The sequence below is a fragment of the Rhinolophus sinicus genome, chromosome 2 (genome assembly GCF_057876585.1).
Source record: "Rhinolophus sinicus isolate RSI-liver-muscle chromosome 2, RSI-T2T, whole genome shotgun sequence".
In the NCBI taxonomy this organism is placed as follows: Eukaryota; Metazoa; Chordata; class Mammalia; order Chiroptera; family Rhinolophidae; genus Rhinolophus; species Rhinolophus sinicus.
The window spans coordinates 96,009,816-96,028,460 of NC_142502.1; the positions used below are offsets into that span (position 1 = coordinate 96,009,816).

General features: G+C 40.0%; 1 protein-coding gene and 1 long non-coding RNA gene across 5 annotated transcripts in view; one reads left to right on the top strand and one right to left on the bottom strand.

Moving 5' to 3' along the window:
• The window catches only part of UBR2 (ubiquitin protein ligase E3 component n-recognin 2), a 106,535-nt gene extending 95,317 nt beyond the window's left edge, over window positions 1–11,218 (bottom strand). For 2 of the 3 annotated variants that reach the window (XM_019738383.3, XM_019738384.3), the window contains exons 1-2: window positions 10,827–11,217; window positions 3,003–3,262 (exon numbers count right to left, since the gene is read on the bottom strand). In XM_019738383.3, coding sequence (XP_019593942.2) covers window positions 3,003–3,262; window positions 10,827–10,904 — 338 coding nt within the window. In that variant the 5' untranslated portion in view covers window positions 10,905–11,217. Of the gene's footprint in view, window positions 1–3,002; window positions 3,263–10,826 lie in introns of all 3 variants that reach the window. The other variant, XM_019738385.3, reaches the window with a different exon arrangement.
• On the top strand, window positions 11,197–16,623 carry LOC148758817 (uncharacterized). 2 transcript variants are annotated; one of them, XR_016020316.1, is made up of 4 exons: window positions 11,197–11,336; window positions 11,530–11,590; window positions 15,230–15,268; window positions 15,758–16,623. It is a non-coding gene; the product is annotated as an uncharacterized LOC148758817 (long non-coding RNA). The 2 variants fall into 2 exon arrangements; XR_016020315.1 differs by having other exon boundaries at window positions 15,230–16,623.
• The last annotated feature ends 2,022 nt before the right edge of the window (window positions 16,624–18,645 follow it).

Here is an 18,645-nt window from a genome sequence, read left to right on the forward strand (position 1 = left end):
GCAGGAACAGCAAGAGAATGGGTACATAAAGGGGAGTGATCAAATAAGTAAATAGTTTAGGATGAGAAGCAGGTTCATCAGAGAAGGGAGTTACAAATATGCACAGGGAGAAAACGAGAAAGAATCCTATGGGGCTGGACTGGAACTGGAGAGATCAATGTAAAAGCATGGTTTTCACTAACTCTTTCAACAGATCCACTGAGAGGGCCTGGGATTAGTGATATACCAACAGGAACAATCATACCTGTGTCTTATTTCTACACATGAATCTCTATCAAAAAGGAACCAGGCTCCTTGCAGAAGTGGTTGGTTTCAGAGCTGGGGAAGGGAAAAGTCCAACATGTACCCAAAACATCTTGTGTCAGAAAGAAAAAGGAAGTGCTCCAAGAACGATGGGGACATGAAAAAGAATAAAGACGACAGCTTGAAGGACCTCCCACTGGTCAAATCTAGAACAATTTGAGCACAAGAATAATGGGACTCCATGAATACATACTGAGATAAATAAATGAATAAATTGAATGCTTGGCAATAAACAGGATATTTAATAGTCTCAAAATACTCCCCACAAAATCCTGATCACAGAGGGGAAAAGAGTTAATGGCACAGCGGAGAAGTCTTGCAGTATCCCCTTAATCAAGTGATCCAAGTTAATATCACCAGTTATCGAACAAATCAAAATCATATGCTACTTGATAGGGTACAATGAAAACAGGTGATTTCTGTGATATTCCTGTGAAAGATGCAACCTGAACCTAATCATGAAGTTTATTACACAAACCCAAATTGACAGACATTTACAAAGTAACTGGCCTGTAATCTTCAAAAGTGTCAAGATCATGAAAGTCAAATAAAAACTGAGCAAATGCTCCAGACTGAAAATTAAGGCATGCCATACAAATGCATGCTTTGAAATTGGTTCCTTTTGCTACAAAAGGCATTATTGAAATAACTGAACCTCAGTTTCCTCATCTTAAATTATGAGGTTAAACTAGCTCTATTGCTTCCAACATCAATTAAGGACTCAAAGAGACTTTTGTAAAGACAGACAAAAAACTAGATCTAACAGTCTGTCAATATATAAAAAGATCTCTATTGGGATTCTAACCATGCTCTCATAAAGACTACCATGGCCGCCCAGAGGCCTTCACCAAAATTAAGCTTATTAGTCTTAACAGGAAATAAGACATGGGGAAAAAATGTTATACAATGCCTCTATTAATAGTACATCCACACAATCTAGCTATATTAGCTGAAATGAACTGATGTCAAGATTTTGTTAGAGAAAGGAAAATTTAGCCCAGTATATATAACATATCCCATTTTGTATGTATGTTTGCATATACGTATGTTTGAAACAATTATATATACAAGCCTTCAGATGCATAGATAACTTCTGGAAGGATATATAAGAAAATGTTAATGATTAGTTCTGAGAAATAGGAATAGAAAGTCATAAAGAAGACAGGCATTTTCCTCCTTACCCTCTACCCTTGTATACTCAACTCTTAACAATTAAAATGAAAAAAAAAGTCAAGTCATCGTAGCAGCAAGAAGCACATACGTATAGCACCCAGATCATGGTTTCTAACTACCGTTCTCAACGAAAAGGAAACTCCTTGCAGAAATGGCTGTTTGAAACCTAACCTACACATGTAGCCTAGCAGGTAACCTGGCGTAGATTAACCTCTGTTTAGAGTTTATAACTTTGCCTCGCTTAACCTGTAACCCCATTTAGATCACTCTAAAATGTATAAGGTTTGTGTAATGCTACCTTGTGCTTTGTTAACATTACACAGAAAGACCAAGAATTAGTCCGATGTTTATCCATACCCACAATCCCTGACACTGATGATGGCTAGACCTGTGTCTCAGGAACAAACCCAGGACACTTTGCAGGACCAGAGGGTAAACCAGCTGAAACCGCCTGAGACCAGCTGGAACAGCCTGAAGGACCCTCCAGGGACCTCATGAACTTCCCTCATTACAATACTAAAATCTCCACCCAGAGGCAGAGATCTTCCTCCATTTTTGAACATGTGATGTATGTATAGCCACGATTCCTGACTGCGTGTGCACTGGAATGTCCCCACCCATACATGCAATGACAAAGCCTAGTACCTTGATGTTTATGCCTGATTTCCCGCGATAAAGATGGCTTCGATGCTTTGTTCGGGGACACTCTGCTCTGGGAATATCCCCAGTGTGTCCTTCCTTGCTGCCTCGCAATACAATTCCTTCTCATAAAATCATCTCGGAGTTGTCTTCTGGCTGGCAACTACTAAGCATTAGGACCCGGTTCGGTCCAGTACCATGATTCTACATATGGGTCAGAGTACATACAGCGTGAACTGTGAACACCTTGAGCCAGAAAGCAAAGCAGCACTCAAACACGAATGAAGTACAAAAAGGACAAAGAAGCTAGCTGTGTGGCAGAGCTCCCACAGGCCAAATGTGGGATAATCTGAACATCAAAAAGAGTAACTATCAAGAAAAGCAAGGAAGTGATTATTACAAGAGTCAAGGCAGCAGTTAATTATGGGGTGGGAAGAAAGCATACAGCAGGTGTCTGGAATGCTGGTGATGTTCTATTGCTTGACCTGGAAAATAATTACATGAATATTTGTTTCATAATTATTTATTACACCATACATATTTGCATGTATATATGTGTGTATATATACACATACACACACACACACATATATATATATATGATTTTTTGGCACCCCCAATATATATTGGCGGTGCCAAAAAATGTACACATGACTTGTATTCACCTTTTGTTATCGGTATATATTATTACAATTTTAATAGTTTTTTCCTTCCTTAAAGGAAATACATTTAACACATTTTTGGGGGCATCGTGTGTGTGTGTGTGTGTGTGTGTGTGTGTGTGTGTGTAAAAGACTTCATAATTTTAAAACAAAAAGTAAGGTTTCAGGGGAAAAAATGTCAAGTAAAAACAACAGCTTTTTAGAAAGAAAATTACAGTATTTTACCTGCAAGAGTATGTAGGCTCTCCTACTTTAAAAACACGACCACAAAGATGAGAAGGTTTGTTGGCTTGTTCAAGTTTAGGAAATCCAAACGCGGGATCTTCACCACAAAGGTACCATTCCATCGGGCCCAACAGCACATGCTGTGCCAGCATCTCTTCCTTCTGTGGAAAAGGGTTGGGACCCCTGCAGTAGATTTTGGGTACATAGTGGGCTAAATGCTGGTACACTTCTCTCGTGAGGTCAGTTGCTTGCAGCCATTTCTTTAAAAAAAAGAAAGAAAAAAAAGTTTTAAACCATGTCAATAAACTACTAATTTAGAATAAATCTACTCTATTTTCTTTTAGGTACAAAAACAATAAGAGTCTTATGAACTATTTTGGTGACAACACTCATCAATGCTGTCTTCTTTCCAAACAGGGTAAAATTTAGAATTTTATTAAAATGCAAAATATTTTAGAATTCTACTTTGCTCAAAGCAAAAGTAAAATTAAAGTGAAGTGAGCCCCTCTCCTCGACTCCAGAAGCAACCTTCTGCAGGCAGTACAGGAAAATGACAACAAATCATCATAGGAGACACTAGCCATTGAGCCCATCTGACTTCCCTTTCTAACACTTTTTTCAAATTATATTTTTTCTTTTCAATTATTTTCTTCAATTATTTTCTGTTACAGTTAACATACAATAGTATTAGTGTCAGGTGTATAACACAGTGATTAGTAATTTATTCCTTATGAAGTGATCTCCCCAATATTCTGATTGTGACTTGGATTCTCTTGTCAGTTTGCTGACAGGAAGAGCACACAGTGAACACCAACAGCCAATACATTAGTTATATTTCTGATTAATAAATGACATAATGTATCACTCTTTTATGAATGTCCAGAGACTCTGCTCCATCAATTATGCATTATTTCCCTCATCAACCTCCCTGTAACCACTTTCCTTTGCTCTCCCCGCTAAAAACAAACCCAAAACAGCCACTTTTCTGTCCCCAAACTTTTGTGTCCAATTACCTGTGATAATTATCCTTAGATACCTAACAGATACCGTAATATTGTGACTTACAATAAGAAAAATACATATTTGGTCTTCTTTCCATTTCTGGCACAAAGCTCCTAAAACTCTTGAACAAATTTCCTGGTAAGTGGGATAAAGGTGAGAGGAATCTTCTGTTATTCATAACTAGCCCCTTAGGGGAGCTGGTTGCCAGGGGAAGCAACCTAGTGATTAGAAGGTTGAAACTTATAGTCTCTACACCCAACCTTGGGGAGGGGAGAGGCTGGGGACCAAGTTAGCGGTCAGTGATTTAATCAAGCGTGTCTACATAAGGAACCTTAAGAGTCGTGGTTTAGAGAGCCTCTGAGTTGGTGACCACACAGAGGGGCTGGCACGGGGCAGGGAAGCTCTGCGCCCCTTCCCACATACCTTGCTCTATGCGTCTCTTCCATCTCTTGTTCCTGAGTTGTATCATTTTCTAAGAAACCAGTAATCTAGTAAATAAACTGTTTCCCTGAGCTGTTTTAGCAAATTATCAAACCCAAAGAAAGGGTCGCAGAAACCCCCGATTTATAGCCAAGTCAGACAGAAGTTGTGGGTAATTTGAAGACCCACTGCTTGCGACTGGTATATTAAGTGGTGAAGGGGGCAGTCTTGTGGCAGACTGGGCCCTTAATCTGTGAGATCTAATACTGACTCGAGGTGTATAGTGTCAGAATTGAACTGTAGGACACCCACTTGGTGTCTGCAGAAAATTACAGAATTGCTTGGTGTGGGGAAACCCCCCACACACACACACACATATTTGATGGCCAGAGTATTGGTGTGTGCAGAGAGAAAGAGAAGCAGCGAGAGTTTTTCCTTTCAAACACCAACTTGGTATGTCCAAAATTGAAATGATTCCCCACCACCACCAAAACCCCCCCGATTTTCCTCTTTTCCCTATTTTAGAAACCAGCATCTACCCAGAAAACCTGAAAATCTTCCTTCTTCCTCACCCCAACATCCAATTAAGTTTGTCTATTAGGCTTCTTAAATATTTATTGAATCTATTTAGTTCTTTCCCTCCACCTCCGCAGGCACTACCGTCGTCTAAACCCCTCACTGGATCTTTCACTAGGATTAATTAGTGCAACAATGTCCTAGCTGGTGATCCCCACTAGTCCCACCCCTCTACGGTCCATTTTCCAACTTCACTACCAGACTGATTATTGCAAAATGCCAATCTGATCATGTCACTCAGCATCCCCTTGTACTGCGGACCAAGTCAACTCCCTGACATGTTTACAAGGTCCTTTGCCTGGTGTATCGTCCTCTCCTGTCTCCTCGTCCTGACCTGCACTGGCTCCTAACTCTGCTATTTTCTACTCTTTCTTCAGATCTCAATTTGTTTCACTTTCTCTAAGATGCTTTCTAAGCTGATTCCTCACCCACATCCTCCATTTCCATATTCCATCCCCCCAGGTCTAAAACAGAACCTGGCCCCAGTGGGCATTTAGTAAAATCTGTCAACTGAATGACTATAAATATGTTTATACCACTTACTGTCACAGAACACTGATACTGCGGAAGATTCTCCATGTGGTTTTAACGAAAACAAAGATAAAGCAGATCCAGGCCTGCAGCCTCTAAAGACTAAATCAAACAAGCCCTACGTAAAGCATCCTTCAAACCACTTCCTTTCTTATTCCTATTTCCTTAAGTCTCAAGTCTTTTCCCTGTAGTCTATCATTTAGCACAGCCTCCCCTGCCAATTCTGTCTGTATGTTTATTTGTGCTCCATACTACTTTTGAAATTACAACTCGTTTTGGCTCTAAATCAAATAAAAATTTTAAATAAAGAAATGATTCACTTCTACAAAAATACAGTTAACTGAACTAAATTATAGGTCCAGTGTTTACCTACGAATTACAATTTAAGTTCCAAATCACATCCTCCACAAAAAAAAGTTTATGTTCAAGTGATGTCTAACACCCTAAGACAACAGTATAAGAATCTTCATGTTACTATTACTTGTACAATCTTCAGCCCACTTTCTTCCTTCTAAAAATAACACATACAAAGACATTTTAAGTATTCAGGAGGTGGTATATATTAACTTTCTAATCAATTTCACATTTCAGAGAACTTTTACTAAAAATATAAAAATCTTGTTCCTAATTTATAGGACTGGTTGGAAGCTTATGACCAAAAACAGTAAAAAAGTTTGCACCCCTAAAGTAAAACTATCTTTTCCAAACGTTACTTCGTTGTGTTTACTTTATGCAAGTAGGAAATCCAAATGTTACTTTGTTGTGTTTACTTTATGCAAGTAGGAAAGAGACTAAATTACTCCTAAAACAGAGCTCCTTGAGACACACACACACACACTCTTCAGTAATTATAAAAGGACAAGGAAAAAAAAGTCATCAAAGTCAACAGTGAAAGGCAGAGTCATCAATCAACAAGCAAACTAGAATCTAATACTTTGAACTAAAAAGCACTTTCTGGGTTACATCCAAGGGTAAATGTCCAGTTTTTCATCCATTGTCAGCAAATAGGAATGTAGTCAAATTATCCTGAACAATTTACTGTTTATGAATGAAAAATTAAGCACTGGGATTCAAAGATTTCACCTCCACAATCTAAGAATGTTATGCTTCAGGTAATTTTAATTTACAACACATTTAAAACGTTTTATTTTAAAAATCAATTTTTGTTTTTCTTATATTTTATGGTCTCATTTCTCTTTAAACTTCAGTTTTGCAGAATTTTAAACCAGGGGAAACAAAAGGAGATGCTTTCCAGAAGAAATTACATTGTTTTGTGGCTCCAACAACACTGGCAGGTCAAATTTGTTCATAGATTTCTCAAACAAAAAATTCAGAAAGTGTTAAGAAAGAAAAATCAGCCACCCCATATAAAACATATTAGTAAAACAAGCATTTCATTCTAAATATCATTTATTATATGCTATTATAAATTATTAACAAGACATAAAAATATGGTTCAAGAAAGGCAGGCATATGCTCCAAATTCAAAACCATGGAATAGATTTGGGATCTATTACAGGCATTTTAACATCATTAAATTTAAACAATATATAAAGCAAAGTACCTTTACATGGGAATTCTATACCAGATACATTGAATTAGTAACTGCAACAGCGTAGATTAAAAGAAAAAAAAAGTTGTGAAGAGAAAGCAAGCAGGAGGAAAAACTTTCTGGCTGCCTTTCAGAATAATGGCTCACATATTTCTCAAAAGAATAAATTCTATAGCTTTTCATATTAATTCTCACTAACATAAGCTAACTGTAAGTGTTCAACATGAAAATTACTGAGATTTCCAATTTGGGTGCATGTAATAAGCATTATCTTATTAGAAGTCCTCCTTAGGGAAGTAAAGAAACTGTCAACTCATTCCACTAAAGTAAACATGTTATGACAATGTTTCCAGGAGCTTTCCTCTTTTGAATGCTAAATTTAAGCCCTGGAATAGAGAGCAACTACAATCAACATAAAAAGGAAAGAATCCCTAGAAGTTAGCCTACCTAATTATTACTCTATAACCAATTAAAATTGTATCCTTTAACCACATTTGATTTTGCTCTCAAACAAGGATAACATGTTAAGTTCATCGTAAAATAACAATCACTAGTGCTGAAATGGAGCTTTTGGGACTACGTATACTAATAAAAATTTAAACAAGTCATATTATGGATTCCAGAAATGAAGTAAAGGCAATCACAAATCAAAATAATATGAAAGTCAATAATAAAAGACCAAAAAAATCTCATTTGAAAATAGACAAAAATAAGAAATGAAATATCCAAAGAAGATATACAAATAGCCATTAAGCTCATGAAAAGATTCTCACCACCACCAGTCATGAAGGAAATACAAATCAAAACCACAATGAGATACCACTTCACACCCAACAAATGGTTTATAATAAAAAAGACTGTAACAAGTGTTTACAAGGATGTGGGGAAATCCACTGGAACTCTTCTATACTTCTGGTGGGATATGTAATGATGTAGCTACTTTGTAAAACAATTGAGAGGTTCCTCAAAATGTTAAGCATAGAATTACCATATGATCCAACAATTCCACTCCTGGGTATAGGCCCAAGAGAAATAAAAACATGTCTCTACAAAATACTGTACACAAATGTTCATAGTAGCATGATACATAATACCCAAAAAGTGGAAACAACCCACATGTTCATTAACTGATAAATAGGTAAAATATAGTATATGCATACAATGGAATATCATTTGGCAACAAAAAGGAATGAAGTATTGATACATGCTACATGAATGAATCTTGAAAATCTTATGTTAAGTGAAATTTACATGAAATGTCCTGAATTGGAAAATCTATGGAGATAATTGTGTATTTGAATTACATATAAAATTCAAACATTTTAAAGCAAAAAAATAACCAATAGACATAAACCTACATAAAACTTCTGTAAGAATATGTATTTCTTTAATACTCGGGGAAAAACAATATATTAACTTCTTAAATCCTGATCATCCACTGGAACATATTATAATCAAATCCATGGGAGCATGCAACATAGACTTGAGAAGTGTTGGGAAAGTCATACTTGTGGAATCAATTCTACCAAGAAAAAGAGAAAACTGAGAAGGGAGGGTCACTTTAATACCCTAAACTTAGTTATTGATGAGAATGCTTCCATGCTTTTATCTGTGAGGCATACTAGTTAAACGTGTTTCTTCCTCATACTAGAAGACAAGCAGTGTATAAACAAACTGGGAAAGATGACACTAGTGCTTATTAAGTAATTTTAAATGGATGTGATCCCAAAACAAACTACCAGTAACAGAGGTCTAAAGGCTGCAATAGAGGCTTTCTTTACTCGATTACCCTCTCTAGAATTTACTTCTAACCTGAGAAAACTTTATTCATTCATTTTAATTTGTGATCAAGAGCCATCCTGGAGCCTAGGCTGAAAGAATCGTTTTAAGTGTTATGCTGTTTTAACTAAATACAGACAATAAACCCTTCACAAAGAAAGGCCAGGTTATGTAGCTGGAAGAACCTTATGTTTTAAAGTTAGTTTTCAATCTTCTTTAAGGAATTTTGTTAGCCTTCAGACTAAGCATTTTTTTTCATCTTTTTGTTCAGAAAACCATTTAAAAGTAAACAACAAAAGTAAAATGTAGCTCCTCACAAACTCAAATTAGGTCCAAGTTAATAAATTTTTATTGCATTTCCCTTGTTGCATCTGCTTGAGAATTTCACTGCACAAGAACTAGGAGCATTGACTGGTCTCTGCCACAGATCTCATCGGGAACCTCAACAAATTGAAACTTTAATCACTTGGTTGGTAGTTTGCACTTTTAGAATTGGGAAAATAAGAGTACATAGCCAGTATCACTGGGCCAACACTCACAAAATTCGATGGAAGTAAAAAAAAAAATTACCTGGAGGTAAATAACAGATTAGATATCAATAAGGATCTTAATAGGGCCATATGGATAGGGAAAATCCTGATTACCATTTTACTGTTTACTTGTAACACTGCTTTCATTTTCTTTTTCAAATCTCTCATAAATGAAAGGCTGGTGGGGACTGAAAATCCTTGGGTTATTGTAATATTAAGCAGCAAGTAAATGAAAACACACCTAGACTAAACAAGTGGGTTTAAACAAAACAAGCAAGGACTTTTCACCTCTCCTGTCACTTATTCCACTCTGACTTTAGTGTCCTCATCAATTCACCCAAAAATAACTCCTCACTAGCCCCACAGTGCCCCACTAAAATTTTGTTCATAACATTCCAATTGTTGACTTATGTTCAAAGGTCACTCCCTTCCTAGTAGCTTTTTAAATCGAAGGCTTTAGCGGAGGGGCCGAAGTTGGTTTAGTCCATTCATAATCATTCCGGACCATCTGTTCTAATGGCTGATCCCAGTTCTTGAAGACAGATGCCATCGAGTTTATTCAAGTAATCATTTTATAAGTCTGCTCCTTACACAAGCACGTTCATGGTCCAGTTTCAGTCCAATACTGGGTTGGAAAGGTTTAAGTTTGGAGCATAACTGCTCCCGCGATGCTGTGACCAAACCTCACATTACTAACTTCTACAATATTTGGTGAAAGCTGCTCTCCCCAAGTTATATAACGTTTGTTCTCCACCCAACGACCCCCAACTCCTCGAAAAATGACATTTTGGCTCGCCCAGCCTCCACTACTTTCTTACACTCAGTTGAGACACGGCTTTCCGCACATCCCTCAATGTTGTCGCCTGAGCGAACCGGCGTCCACACGCACGGACGAGGGGGACGAGGGACAATTGTGTCGCCTGCATCCTTTGATGCTCAGGGCCGTCCCGGAAACAAAGTAGGGCTTGGTGAAGGCAGCATGTAACGGTGGAGGAGCCCAGGCTCCGCTTATCCCAGGAATAGGAATCACAAAGATAAAGGAGGACGGCTGTCCCCCAAACACCAGGAAGTGCCTTTCCCTGCCCTATTCCAGGACCCGGCATAAAGGGCAAAAGCCCTTGTGTTGGGCACTTAAGGGGACTGTGGGGGAAGGAGGAATAATGGAAGAGCTGTTGGTTCTCCTGGGCAGACAAGGAATGCAAAGGTGGCTGGTGCACAGAGCAGAGCTGCGGGCTGGCCGAGGATGAAGCGGGGAGGATGGGGAAGGATCGGTGGCCTCCCCGGGCCGCTCCCCAGCAGGGGAGGCCGGGCAGCCCCGCGCAGTGGTTACCCCAAGTGAGAGCCGGGGCCGCTCCAGGATTTCCAGGAGTCGGTTCCTCCCACGGGGCTCGGCCTGCAGGGCACAGACGTCCCTGCCCGGGTCCCAGCACTCACCCCCGCGGTCTCCTCAGCCGAACATTCCAGCAAACTCCGGTCGATGGCCGGAACCTCCGGCTCCAGCTCCGACGCCATCTTCCCTCCTCCTCCTCCCCAGCGCTGACGCCGCTACCGCCGCCCCAAGGGCCGCGGCCTCGCCACAGCCCCGGCGACCGATATCGCCGCCTCTGCCCCAGGCAGTCGGTCCGGAATCGTCCAGGCGGCGGCGGGTGGAGAAGACGGGAGGGTAAGTAGCGTGAGGTGAGCCGGCCAGCGAGGGACGGCGGCCCCTTGCGCTCCCTCCCCGGCTCAGCGCCCAAGAAGAGTCAAGTCACTGCCTCGTCCCTGCCCCGGGGAAGGACACTGAGCACCACAGGCCTGGCACTCGCTCGCTGCTACCGTGTCCCGCACCGGGAAAGAGGCAATAACACCCAAGAGGGGAAGCAAAGTTTTCTGGGAACTGTAGTCCGCCTCGGCACAGCCAGGAAGAAGTGGAGCCCTTCCAGGCTACGCCCACGAAGGCCTTGTGTGAGTTGTAGTCCATCTCCTAACGAGAGAACGGGCAAAGGGTCGATGAGCGGGCGGGGCTTTTCTATTTCAGAATCCTGGGACGAGAATAATGGAAAGAAGCCACCACCTGGGAAAAGGCGGAAGAGCAAGGTATTGTGGGAACTGTAGTTTTATTCCCCCAAACCCCATCTGTTCATTTTTGTATCCCCAGATTCTAGAACAGTGCCTGGCACGTGGTGGACGCTGGAGTACTTTTCAAAGCCTCGTATATGGTAGGCACTCAAATTCTTCTCGGATAATTGAATGAATTCCATTCTACTCCTATAGTTCTATATCCCTGTCATTCATCGTCCCGTCATCCTTTAGACTCATCATCAAGGTGAACATTACCCTGGTTTGTGAAGGTTTTAAAACATATTTAATTGCCATTAAAGAAAACATTTCCGAACAATTTGGTTATTACCACGTATCAAAATTTATTACAAATCTTGCTGCAAAGGAAAAGGAGTCTAGCAAACCAATTCTAAGTTGTATTCTTGATAGGAAAGTTTTACAGAAATAGATAATCCTTAGATTAGATACAAAAGAAAATTATGTTTGTTTAGAGATAATTAGGCTCTTGAATGACAGTTAGATGAGTGGGTTTCTTAGAACGAGTCTTCAATTCCCTTAGAATTTATCAGGAAATTCCTGACATATTTTTATCAGGCATGCTAATTTATTCTCGGAAGGAAACTGTGAATTACATTAGGGGGAAAAAAAAGTTCTGACTCAGTCCAGGTTTGGGACATGTTTTTGTTATTGTTGTTAATACTATAATATTAATCAAGTATTTTTTAAGGAAATGAAAATTGCCCATAACCTCATAGTCCAAATAAGCCTTATTATCACTTTTAAAATGAAAAGTAATATAAGATTCTAAATTCAAACCAAATAGGAATATTTTTTAAAGGAAAAATAAAAAAATCCCCCATTACCCCAAATTGCTCTCCCCAAAGAAAATCATTTTTAATGCTTGCTTAGGATTCTATGCATATATCTGCGTAGATACCTAGAATGAGATTATCTTGAAATGGTCTTCTATGTGTTACTTTCTCTTTTGCCCCGCTTCCTTGCGTTGATGGACTCCCTAGGCAGAGTCAACCTGGAGGAAAACTGGGGTTGTTCCAACCTAGAAGCAAAGATAACACCTCTCTAAGGCCCCTAACATAGAATTAAAGTCAGTAAAATAGATTGTAAAGAAATTTTCTGCTCTTAACATTATTATTTTCTTCCTTCTATTGCTTTTGGATTGATTTTCATGTTCTTTTTCTAAATTCTCGAGTTGGATGTTTGCTATTAAGTTTTCTCTTTTTTTCAGTATGTACGTCTAAGGCAGTGCTTCTCAAACTTGAGCATCCATCAGAATCAATGGGAAGCCTTGATAAAATACAGATTTCTGACCCCACCTTCCGAATTTCTGATTCAGTATATTTTGGATAGAGGCTTAACAATTGCATTTCTTTCAAGTTGCTGGGTGGCCTGGGACCCAGAGGACAAGTCTGTGATTTGAGACTCAGAGATTCATTAAAGCAATACATTCATATACTGCTTTAAACACATTCCGGAAATTGTGGTATACAGTATTTTCATTATCTCTCATTTCTAAATATTTTCTAATTTTATTATGATCTCTTTGGCCCATGTAGTGTGTTTTAAAATTTTCAAATATGTGTGGCTTTGTTATATTACTGGTTTCTCACTGTATCGTACTGTGGGCAGAAAACACCATCTATATGACATAGATTCTTCGGTATTTGATAACATTTGGTTTGTGGACTAGGATATACGGTTAAGTGACTCTTCAAAGCCATTAGTTCTTCAAATATTACCTTTCTTACATTCTCTCTCTTTTCTCCTTCTGGAACTTCTGTTTGACTTCCTTTTCTATATTCTCCATGACTTTTCATCTTTTTCATTTTTCCTTACTTTTAACTGTGCTACATTCTGGATATATCCTCTAGTGTGCAAATTCTCTTTTTGCCTGATATTGAACTATCTACTGAGTTTCTTTTTCTTTTTTTAAAAAAGATTTTATTGGGGAAAGGGAACAGGACTTTATTGGGGAACAGTGTGTACTTCCAGGACTTTTTTTTTTTTTTCCAAGTCAAGTTGTTGTCCTTTCAGTCTTAGTTGTGGAGGGCGCAGCTCAGCTCCAGGTCCAGTTGCGGTTGCTAGTTGCAGGGAGCGCAGCCCACACCATCCCTTGTGGGAGTTGAACCAGCAACCTTGTGGTTGAGAGGGCATGCTCCAACCAACTGAGCTATCCAGGAGCTCAGCGGCAGCTCAGCTCAAGATGCCGTGTTCAGTTTTAGTTGCAGGGGCACTGCTCACCATCCCTTGTGGGAGTTGAGGAATTGAACTGGCAGCCTTGTGGTTGAGAGCCCACTGGCCCATGTGGGAATCTAGGAGCACAGAGCTAGGAGCACGGAGCTCTAACTGCCTGAACCACCGGGCCGACCCTATCTACTGAGTTTTTATTTTCAATGACTTCATTTCTGATTTCTAGAAATTTTATTCAGTTCATTTTCAAACATTCCTGTTGTTTCATAATGTCTTATTATTTATGGTTCTAAGTATTTGTTTTATATCTTTAATACTTTTAAATATGCTTTTTCAGTAGTGTTCAGCGGAGATCTTGGGAATCTAATCTTACTTTTTGTGTGTGTGCGAATCTTCATTTCAATTACTGTTTCCTTTGTGCTTTGTAATTATGAATTTTGAGATCATTTTCACTTAACACTAGCTGTGGGACTCTTGAGAGGCCTGTCTTAAGAACATGTACCTTCAAAATAGTTTTTCATGTGCTTCTGTAAGGTCTGGTATTCTAGAAACACCATAAACTCCGACCAGGCACTCTAGGAGTATCATATACTCAGGACCAATTTCTATGTCAGTTTCTTGGCTTTGGGGTTCCTTAATAGTTAAATCAATTGTGTGGCATTTGTCTCTAAATTCTTAAGGGAGAGTTCTTTTTCCTACTCAGAGTCAAGGTTAAAAGCTTCCTTGTCATTTCCCTCTGATGGTGAGTGAGTTTTTCTCTAGTCTGTTTTTTCACTGATGTTACATTCCTTTGAAAACCTTGGCTGTATGTAAGGATCTCAGTTTCAATTCATGTTTCTTGGACCCAAAGTCTGGTCATATGTTCCCATATGGGCATGAAAACCTAAGCTCTAACTTCTAGTTAAATTTGGCATATTGAAGACCTCCTGACAATAAAGGGGGGAAAAAAGAAGAAGAAGAAGTAAGATAGACTAGGAGTGGGAATGACAGCACCAAAATTTTGGAAGATGGAATGCAAATGGATGAGAAGTAACTGACATGGCAATTAGAGAATGCTGAAACCTAAGCCAGCAGCAGAGCAACCCAGAATCAAGTTGATTCATGTGCAGACCTCTGAAAGACTTAGAAATTTGAAGCACCACTTTATTCTGAAAGTGGGTGAAACGATGCTAAAAACAAGAATATTGTTTGAAAGTCTGTGTAGCAAGAAGTTAGATCACCCCATCTCCCACCCCTGGAAGAGACTGGAGGTTTATTTTCTAGAGAGACTATAGCTGAGGGTCTTTGGACTGGGAGAGAGCAGGCTAAGGACAGACATGCTGTGCTGAATATTAGGACACTAATTCAAAGTCTATACATACACTGAACAGATTCACCACAGTGCATTTCTCCTTCCGCTCTGAGAACACCAGTGACTGGCTTATACCTCCCAGGCAAGAGTTTGAGAGAGTCTTCTCCAGAGAGAACGATCAACCCAAAAGAAAGAAAATGTGTCAGATGGGTGGGACCCTATATTAGACTGCTTGGGCTGCTGTAACAGAATACCACAGACTGGGTGGCTTCAACAACAGAAATTTCTTTTCTTACAGTTCTGGAGCATGGAAGTCCAAGGTCAAGGTGCTGGCAAGGTTGGTTCTGGTAAAGCCTCTCTCCTTGGCTTGCAGATAGCCACTCTCTCGCTGTGTCCTCCCATGGCCTTTCCTCTGTGTGTGTGGAGAAGAAGAGGTCTCTGGTGTTTCTTCCTCTCCTATTAAGGCCACCAGTCCTATTGGATTAGGGCCCCACTATTATGACCTCATTTAACCTTAATTACCTCCTTAAGGGCTCTATCTCCAAATACAGTCACATTGGGGGGTAGGGCTTTACCTTATGAATTTGGGGGAGAGGGACACAATTTAGTCCATAACAGACCCCCCAAAAATGGTATAGTCAGGGCACCTGACCCATGTGCAAAAAACTTCCAGTCATCCTTTTAGTGACCCATTTTTTATTTTTTATTGGGGAATATTGGGGAATAATGAGTTTCTCCAGGGCCCATCAGCTCCAAGTCGTTGTCCTTCAATCCAGTTGTAGAGGGTGCAGCTCAGCTCCAAGTCCAGTTGTCGTTTAAATCTTAGTTGCAGGGGGTGCAGTCCACCATCCCATACGGGAATTGAACCAGCAACCTTGTTGTTGAGAGCCCGCGCTGAGCCATTCAGCCTCCGCTCCGGGAGCTCAGCGGCAGCTCGTTGTCTTCAGTCTAGTTGTGGAGGGCGCAGCTCACTGGCCCATGTGGGAATCGAACCGGCAACCCTGTTGTTCAGAACTTGCGCTCTAACCAACTGAGCCATCCAGCGGCCTCTCCAGTGTTTTGTGTGATTAAAATAATACTGAATGAAATTCCCTGGTCATATAGATGGGCGAACCCTTTTTAAGTATAGCCAGCGGACAGATTCCTACAAGGGAGTTTACTAGGTCAGAAGGAATAATGTAAATGGTGAAAGGGCCAAAGGAGCAAAGTGAGGCTCAGAGTGGACAGGATCATAAAAAAGGCCCATTTAAGTGGCCATCTATCATTCCCGAGCACCCACTGCCTCCCTCTGCTCAGGGCTTTTCACTGTGGCTTCTCACTGGGCCTAGACATGATTCTATATTCCCAATCTTTGCCTAATCTCATATTTCTCCCCCTGCAAAAGTAACCAATTCATGTTGTTGGGCAAAATGGTTTCTAGTGCTTGACACGACCATGATGCCATCTTAAGAAGCAAGTTGCTGTCAGTGATTGCCAGTTCACCTCAGGAGGGATGGGCCATATCACCTGAAAGGAATGTTGTTATGTAGCTAAGTAGATCCATTAAGCTGTTTACTGATTTGGGACATACAGCTCTTAACAAGCACATGCCACTTGGCTACAAGCCACCTGTGTTCCTGGAGCTGTGTATATACCCATGCCCTTCATCCCAAGGTCCATCATCTTGCTGCTGCTGCCCAAGACTCTGTTTCTGTCCGTAAATTCCCTTAATAAACTCTTTTTAAAATTCTGGAGTTGTCAGCCTCTTTCTGCGGTCTCTCAGCCCTCTTCTCCTTTGGAGATCAGTTCCAGTACACCTTGGGAGAATGTCCTATTACGTGTGCCATTCCCACAGAACCTAACCTAGTGCCGTATTTATCCATTCAATGATTGGTTGGGGAAGTAATTCAACAAATATTTTATTGAGCTCCAAGTGCCAGCTGAGTTCTTACTACTGAAGATATAAATCAGTCACTATAACAGGCAAGGTTACTGCTTTCAAGGAACTCGTATTTTAGTGGGAGAAATAGGCAATGAAAAGTAAGCAAATGAACATATTTCATAATTTTTAGATATTGATAAATGTTAAAAAGGAAATAAATGAAAATTTATGGAAGTTGGAGAAGGGGAGTAGGAGCATTAGATAGGTTGGTCAGGGAAGCATATCTGAGGATAGAAAAACTGCGCTGAGCCCTGAGTGAAAAAGAAGAGTTAAGTCATGTGAAGATCTGGGACAAGAGCATTCTATACAAAGGAAACAGCAAGTGCAAAGGCCCTGAGGCTGGGACAGACTTGGAATAAATCAAGAACAAAAAGAAAGCTATGGCTTTATGGAAAATGTTTTCAGATGAACCAGTAAATGCAAAGCTCACTATTAATAGTTACAGGTATATTATTCCTATTTTTTACTAAAGCCCTTTCAGATATGTGTTATTATTTTCAGTTAAGACATGATGAAACTGAGGGGCATGAAGTTAATTTGCCCAAAGTCACTGTGGTAGATTGACTGCAGTTTTGTGGCCCTAATTAATGGCGTTCCTGTATCCACTCCCTTTGCAAGATGATTCTGCCAGTCTTTGAGGAGTCTATTTTCCTATCCTTTGAACCAGGGCTGGCCTTGTGACTTGCTTTAGAGACTAGAACGCAGGTGGCAGTGACAGTATACCAGTTTCAAGCCTACATCCCTAGATATGGTCTTGCACACTTCCACCTCTCTCTCTTGGACCTTTGCTTTTTCCATGAGAACAAATTTAGGCTAGTCTGCTGGAGGGTGAGAAACCACATGAAGGGAAACAGAGGTGCACAGGTTAACAGCTTGCCAACTCCTGGAATCAGAGCCACCTAGTGGACCTGTGGGTAGCTGCAGGCACCGGAGGGAGTCCAGGGAGACCAGAACTGGCCTCAATGGCTGACCTGCAGAATTGCGAACTAAATGTTTTAAGCCACTGAGTTTTGAGGTGGGTTTTATATGCAGAAATAGCTAATCAGTTCAGTCACATAGTTAGATTAGTAGCAGAAGACGCATTTGAATTCAGGTCTCTCTAACTCCGAGGCTCATATTCTTTCCATGTCATATTGCTCCCCCGATGTAAACATTTCTAGGGAAATTAATTAATTATTTTTTTCATAATTAAACTAACCAAGCTCATGTATAATAAGCCAAGTCCAGTCTCCCTTTTCCTTGACAGATCCTAAAATAATGAATTGGCTCTGAGTGCCTGGGAGTGATAGGTGGCCACCCAAATGGGCCTTTTTCATAGTGCTGTCAATCCACTCTGCACCTCACTTTGCTCTTTTGTTCCTTTCACCAGTTACATCATTCCTTCTGACCTAGTAAACTCCCCTTAGGAATTTATCCTTTGGCTGTACTTAAAAAAAAATTGTCATTCTATATGAACAAGGAATTTCATTCAGTATTATTTTAATCACACAGAACACTGGAAAGAGCCAATGAGTTCATCAATAGGGTTAAATACATTATGATGCATATAATTCATGGAATATTATGCAGTCATGGAAAATAATGAAGCATTATTAGGTTAAAAAAAACCAATGTGGGTTTCTGGCACCCAAAATGCTACAGACACTGTTCTAGGAACATGAATACATGAGTAAAAACAGGGTCTGTGCCTTTACTGAACTCACATTTTAGCTATTCTAGAAATATGACAAACTTTATCATCCAAACTACCACCACTCCCAGCATAAATACCTAGAAATGTTGGGTAAAAATAT